Here is a 7,496-nt window from a genome sequence, read left to right as displayed (position 1 = left end):
AGAGAGAGAGAGAGAGAGAGAGAGAGAGAGAAGGAGGAGGAGGAGGAGGAGGAGGGAGGGAGGGAGAGAGAGAGAATCCTCCTTAAAGTGATAGCAAGTGTATTTTTGGTTCTTCAACCCTCCTTCTCTCATTAAAGCATTCACTAATACAAGCATGGTCCATAGGCCAGCAGCCAGAGGATTTAGGCCTAATGGCACCTGAAAGTGCGAGGGTTTTCTCAGGTCCTTTACATCTTTAAATGAAAGCTAACAGGCAAGGAGTTAGTGGTTAAGTTTCTTTACCTGGTCCCACAGTGAAGTTTTGGGACTTGCCCAAGGCCTTGCATTCAGAAATCTCGAGATGGAAAAGATCTCCAAAGTCAAAATCTCCTTTGAGAGATGAAAAAAGTAGATGAGTCAGACGCCCAATGTCATCCCAACAGGAAGAAGCTGAGATTCATGAATCTGTCTCTGTCTCAGTCTGTCTGTCTGTCTCTCCTTGTCTGGACATATATCACTTTACATATTGCAAAGAGCTATACAAATATTTTCTTATTTCATTCTTAACCTCATAACAACCCTGGGTGGTAGGGGCTACTGCGATGCCTTAGAGAGGCAGAGGTTAAGTGACTTGCCCAGGGTCACACAGCTAGTAAGTGTCTGAGGCTGGATTTGAACTCATGCAGGCTATTCTTCCTGACTTCAAGCTTGGCACACAGGGTTCTAAGAAAACCTCAACCCCACCATCCCACCCTCCAAAAACAATCACACAAAATAAAGCCAAAGCCAAAACCAGAACAAAAAAAAACGAGCAGCCAACCGGCCAGACAAATGTTTGATCAGCAGCAGGGTTTTACTTCGCACCGGTGGGGATGCCTTTTCCTGTCCTTGCTTGGCTATGGAGTGTCCCATCATAGCTAAGTGCAGGCATAGCTGCTCTGTGCCCCAGTTAAGAGAAGCTTCCTGCCCTCCGGGCAGAAGCATTGAAGGAGGGTTTATGAAAGTCCCAGAGTTTCTTTGTTGTTGTTTTTTTTGGTGTGTTGTTGCCACCTTCAAATAGCATTTATTAAGGCACCTGCAGGCTGGATGCTTTGTTGGACACGGGATACAGGAAATTAAACTGACATGTTCCTTGCCCCCTGGAAACGTACAAAGCGGACCTGGCGCTTGCAGAGCCCCAAACCCCAACCTCCCTGTTGGGCTGTGTACACGATGGCCTTGAGTTGTCAGGAAAAATATATTTCTGCTTGTTTCAAAACAACTCAGTGGGGATGGGAGCTGATTCTTTGCAACCATCATGCAATTATGGAGCCTACATCTTTATAATATAAGTAATTGTTTAATATTCCATTAAAATATTATTTTACTTTTAGTTTATAACATTCAGTTCCACAATCCCTTGAGTTCCCAATTTTCTCCCCCTCCCTCTAATATTCCATTTTTTAAACAACTATTTAAATTTTTTGCTTGTGATGTTACATAAATTCAATAGAACCCCTTTACCATTGCTGACATTGGGTCAGAATATCAGTGCAGCACCTAATGTGTGTGTGTGCGTGTGTGTGCGTGAGCGTGTGTGATGGATTTCTATGACTGTTTGGACTTGTGTACTATTTCCAGTTGTCTGTTTGAAAGATACGCATATGCATGTACAAATGCATATAAATAATATTTAAACGAGTTATTGAAAGAGAAATTTAATAATCCGAGAATGTAAAGTGTGACGTCTGTGGAATGGGGGGGCACTGTGGAAGGAATGATGAATGGTTCATGCTGAAGGAGACCATAGTGATGGAAAAGGAATGACTCAGTGGAAAAGAGTGGAATTCTCAGTAGAGAAAGTCCCTGAGTCTGTTGATCTACCTTCACCAGATGCTAGTACCCTAGGGAAGCAAACTCTGGGGTAGCCATCCTCACCCAGTGTTCCACACAGGACACAGAAGCCAGCGACAAGGCACTTTGAAGGCGAGATTGGGGGCAGCAGGAGCCAGGCAGATCAGAGCAGACTCTGCCCAGCATCTCCATCCTCACTCGGTGGAGACAGCCCTGACCCTGAAATCAAGTCTAGCCATGACTTCAGCCTGGAGCCTTCAGCCATGATCTGGAGAGGCCACCTCCATGGAGAGGCAGCCTGGAAGTCCCTCCAGGAGGTGCTGGAGCCCCTGAAGAAGTAGTTCTGGTCGCCCAGATCCCTCACACAGTCTAATGGCTCCATGCCAGAAAGGGGTATATTCTTAGTACATTTGCTCTTTTCCAGTGTACCCTAAGGACTGTGGGATTTGTTCCATCTGACTTCCTTTTCTTTTTATATTTCCTGGGCTTAGCATAGTGGATTGCATGTAGTAAATGCTTTATTCATTCATTCCATTTTTAGGAGAGAATCTTGCTGTCTTTATAGGACATTATACTTTAAACATCTTTGAAATATAGGAATTCAAAGTGGCAGCTCAGTGGCACAATAAGAAGACTGCCAGACTTGGAGTTAGGAGGACCTGAGTTCAAATCTTGCTTTAGAAATTGACTGGCTTTGTGAACCTGGGCAAGTCACGTCACTTCTCTTTGCCACAGTATCAACAGAGGGTGTTTGGATCTCTCCTCTAAGGTTCCTTGCAGTGGTAGCTCTGTGGTCTTTGGGCTTTTTCCTAGTCCTTCTGGACAGCTAGGTGAGGCAGTGAATAACCCACTGAACTTAGAATTAAAGAATCATTTTTATGAGTTCAAATCCAGCCTCAGATACTTAGTAGTTGTGTGAACCTGGTTAATTTACTTCACCCTGTTTGCCTCAGTTTCCTCATCTGTAAAATGAGCTGCAGAAGGAAATAGCAAATCACTCCAGTATCTTTACCAAGAAAATCCCAAAAGGAGTCACAAAGAGTTGGACACAACTGAACAAGAAAATACTTCTGAAAGTTATTCTACTGCAATTTTTTCCTTCCGTTTTAGTGTTTTCAGAAGTACTTTTTAAGGGAATGTTAAGTTGCTGTTACCACCATATAGCTTTGGTCAGATAATTCTTTCTCTTTATTACTGATTTGCAGGGGGCTGCCCTGAAATACTTACCCACAATCGTCAATGATGTGAAATTGGTATTTGACCCCAAAGAGCTCAGGTAAGGGGGGAAATCGGGAAGATTCTATTTTGTGTTTGCTATTGTTCTTGGTTATGCATGTGCTATAATTATTATATTTATACATTTAGGACTTTTAATTCAACTAAGAAGTTATTTTGGAAAGTTAACTCTTGTGCTTCTTTTAAAATATACCTTCCCAATGAACACTCCAACAATCCCCATACAAAGGATTTTAATATTTCACTCTCACCCTTCTCCATGGCTTGTCATAGCTCAGTGCTGATCCCACATCTTCCAGAGCTCTGCCAATAGAATGGGAATAAATTCTAATTTCTCCTGACAGGCTGGAAAGTGTCAGTCGAAATTCTTTGACTGTTGGCCAATCATTTTTCTAGCTTGGAGATGCCACCATGAGGTGCCTTTTTTGGTCACAGGAACGCTTGAAGACCATTTACTAAACTATACAGGGATTGTAGGGAGAGCTACTCATGTTAGCAAATATTACAGATTATTGAAGCAAATAAGTGTGATTCTGATTTTTTTTCATTTTCAAAATATATTTTATTTGCCCTCCCAATTACACGTTAAAACAATTTTTTAAACATTTTTATTTAAAGATCTGAGCTCCGAATTCTATCCCTTCCCCCTCCCTGAGATGGTAAGCAATCAGATATAAGTATACATGTGCAATTATGTAAAACATTTCCATGTTAGTCAGTTTGTACAGAAAGACTCAAATAAAAGAAAAAGAATGAAAGAAACAAAGTGAAAAACAGCATGCTTGATTCTGTTTTTAAACAACATAAGTTATTTCTCTGGAGGTGGATAGCATGCTTTATCTTTAGTCCTTTAGAATTGTCTTGGATCATTGTATTGATGAGAATAACTAGGTTACTCATGATTCTTCATCAAGCAGTGTTGCTGTTACTGTGTACAATGTTCCCCTGGTTCTGGTCACATGACTTTGCATCAGTTCATGTAAATCTTTTCAGGTTTTTCAGAAATCCATAATGGTTGGATCAGTTCCTAATTTCACCAACAATGCATTAGTTTCCTAGTTTTTCCACAGCACTTCCAACATCCAGCATTTTCCTTTTTTGTCAAATTAGCCAATTTAGTAGTTGTGAGGTGATAGCTCAGAGTGCAGCTGAGTGTATTATTGATACCTGCATTTCATGTTTGCTTGTTATGATGTCAGACCAGGACACAGCTGATGGCTCATCATCCCTCTCCGCTGATGTTCTGTGGTGCTGTCAGAGGATCCTAAGTTTAGAGGTAGAAAGGGCCTTTCTGTTTAGTGCAGCGCATTCCTTTTATAGATGAAGAAATTGGGACCGAGAGAGTTGTTAGAACGTATTGTCCCATAGGTCACATGTTGTAAAGGCTAGAAATGTTATAACCAGACAGGTTTTTAGGCAACCTCCCTAAGGAGCTACTGATATCGTAAAGGACACTAAGTGCCATTTGGGTCTTTTATGTGTATTTTAGCAATGGGGTTTCCCATCATTTCTACAATTTTGGGTGGGTATTTGAAAAAAAATACAGAAGATTCTGTCCTTAGGTATACCTTGCTTCAGTGGAAGGCAGCAAAATTCTGATATCCTTCTTTAAACCAAAGAATTAATTACCAGCAGGAAGAGAGAGAGGTAATTGGGGATATGTCTTAGAACAATGCAAAAAGGAGAGCCAGCATGAACGGTCTCTTCGTAAGGTGACATACATCATCTCATTTGAGACTTACGTACAATAGCTTTGTGGGATTTCTGCTACTGGAATGATTAGCTTCCTTTGACAGGTGAGGAAACTGAGGGTGAAGAGGCTGCAGTCCAGTTACAGGCTATGAGTGAAGTCAGGAGTTTTCCCCAGGCCTTCCTTACTCCAGTCCAGCATCTTTTATCCATTAATGTACTACAAGAGAGTTGACCATTTCATTTCTAGGGGATCAGGGGATTCTACAAAACCCCCAGAAAATAGAAGCGTACAGTTTCTGTGATCATGGGAACCCCGATTTAGGATTTGAAGGGACCATCTAGCCAGTGAGTCCAGCTCCCTCTTTTTCCACATGTGGAAATGGAGGCCAAGTGAGCTTCCCAGGATCACAGCTACATTGGTGAAGCTGGATTTGAGCCTAGGGCTTCCAGACCCCAAGGGGAGTGCTCTTCGTACTCAATAACTTCAAATAGCCTTGCACATGAAAATGACCCGTTGTCTTGCTGGCCTAAATACTTCTTAATATCTTTGCTCTTATCTACAGCAAGTGTTCACTGGGTCTGCTGTGTTTTGGACACAGAAATAAACCCTGAACGTCCCTGCTCTTCACACCTTCTCACTTGTACCCCTGGCAGGAATGTACAGGGATGGAGAAGGAACAGAGATTCCAGCCTGGCCACTTCCCATCTGTTTGGCCTTCATGTCTAAGGAATCCCTTCTTCCTCATTTGAAAGTGAGGCTGCTGGACTAGATGACTTTCTTTCCTTTTTTCTTTTTATTATTTATTATTTATTTACTTAAATATTTCCCAGTTACGTGCAAATTTTTTTGACATTTTTTTTTTTAAATTTTGACTTCCAAATAGTCTGTCCCACTCCTGCACTTCTCTCAGTGACTGTTAAGGTCCAAATCTATGATCTTATGAACAGTGAGTAAATATATGAGTCACTGTAGCCTAATGATTAGGAGGCCAGAATACAGAACATCAAGACCTGCTGCTGACATTCACTTGCTGTGTGACTCGGGCCAAGCGATTCTAGCTCTCTGCTCATTGGCTTTCTCAGCTGTAAAACTGAGCAGCGAGGTGTTGGCTGGTGGATAGAGGTCAGGTCTGGCTCTGTCCCAGCCTTGTGTGGGCCACATCTGGGCTGTGTTAATTTCCTTCACTATGCCTCAGGCATCTCTAATACATGGAGAAGATGCGGGTCAATATTAAGAACTTGAGTTTCTCATATACATGAAATCCCAGAAGAATGGGAATGACAAAACTGGGCTAATTCTCTCCTTGGGCCATCGTGGGACTCAAAAAGTTTGCCATCATTGCTTGTCCTTGGCTCTTGAAGAGGACCAATGACGATGCAGTATTGAACTGGGTTTAAGTGAGTCACAGCTGTAAAAGCTGGCAGCTTCACTTTCTCTTTCAGAGTCATTAAAGTCCAGGGACAGGCAAAAGTAAAAAAGACTGCCGCCTTTAAAGGCTTATAGAAATATCGGTGATGATGGCGATGATGGTGGTGGTGGAGCAGGAGGAGAAGGAGGAAGGGGAAGAGAAGGAAGATGAGGAGGAGGAGGAGGGTGGACCCTATATCCTTTGGCCAAAGCTCTTTTGATTTTTCAGGGCCAAACTACCTCCTCATTAGCATTTCGTTCTCTCCTGTGAGCTTTTCATTAGAACATGAAGATTCTTAAATGCCTCCTGAAAGTCTTTCAGGTAGCTTTTAAAAATAATATGTGACCCTGAACATGAGGACACCTTCATTATACAGCTTTGTAGGAAGACCGGTTTTCCTCCAGCATCAGAGAGGATGTAACTTTTCACATTGTTAATGGTTGTGTTGGCTGTTGAAATAAAATCCCTAACAGGTGTCCTGGGTTTGTTTTTTCTTTTCATGCAGCAAAATGTTTACAGAGTTTACCCTCAACGTGCCGATGGGCTTGCTGACGATTCAGAAACTCTACTGCTTGATTGAAATCGTTCACAGTGACCTCTTCACCCAGCATGGTGAGCCAAAGGCTAGCAATCATTAAATTGTCACAGTAGTCATTGTCTGCAGGCCTCGGTTGGACTGCTGGTAGTGCTCTGTCCTTCTTGCATAAGGCAACAGAGGGTTCAGGCAGTTAAAGTTGCTCTCTTACAAGAACAGGAAGAATTAGTCCCTGCAGGCAGGTGTGGGTCATAGCTCACACGTGGAGGCAGAGATATGTAGGTGGTAATTCCTGGGTGTGCTGGACAGCGCCACTAATCAGCTGCCATTGTCCATGGGACAGAGCTATGTGATGGCTGTTCCTGGGAGGCTTGTAGGGGGGATGAGTAGACCTGCATCTGTACTCCTTTAAGGTGATTGTTGAGGGAACTACTATTTGCTGGAGTTTTGAAACAATGGTGCTCATCCAATCTTTGTCAAGTTTGCTTCCATATTAATAACTTCTCAATGTTTTTTATTGAAAGAAAACCCCCTTTCTGCTTTAATCAGGGAAGGGTGGACAGATCATCATTCCCCTTTTTTTGGACAAAGGGGAATCATATTTTGTGTTGGAGGGAGCACTTTTAGTAAAAGCTTCTGACCATCGTAATCAATGATCTTGCTTGTTTATTTGAGGCCTGTGAGAAGTCCTGACAGATGGGCATAGATTGGGGTCTTCTCTGAGAGGGTCTGTCTTCTCTAACACACTTGTGTTTATACTTTGTTACAATATTTTGTTTTAAAAAAACAAAAAACCAACACTCCCCCCCCCC

The 7,496-nt window shown here is 42.3% G+C and overlaps 1 protein-coding gene across 2 annotated transcripts in view; it reads left to right on the top strand.

Moving 5' to 3' along the window:
- DOCK1 (dedicator of cytokinesis 1) overlaps positions 1 to 7,496 on the top strand; it is a 618,254-nt gene that overhangs the window by 186,994 nt on the left and 423,764 nt on the right. For both annotated transcript variants that reach the window (XM_069101719.1, XM_069101718.1), the window contains exons 24-25: positions 3,018 to 3,088; positions 6,655 to 6,761. In XM_069101719.1, the coding sequence (XP_068957820.1) occupies positions 3,018 to 3,088; positions 6,655 to 6,761 (178 nt within the window). The remainder of the gene's footprint in view (positions 1 to 3,017; positions 3,089 to 6,654; positions 6,762 to 7,496) is intronic.

The sequence above is a fragment of the Petaurus breviceps genome, unplaced genomic scaffold (assembly GCF_028583685.1).
Source record: "Petaurus breviceps papuanus isolate PSGF00001 unplaced genomic scaffold, PetGlider_PUasm1.0 490, whole genome shotgun sequence".
In the NCBI taxonomy this organism is placed as follows: Eukaryota; Metazoa; Chordata; class Mammalia; order Diprotodontia; family Petauridae; genus Petaurus; species Petaurus breviceps.
Note: the sequence above shows the minus strand (reverse complement) of the source record. Positions and strands in the feature narration are given on the sequence as shown.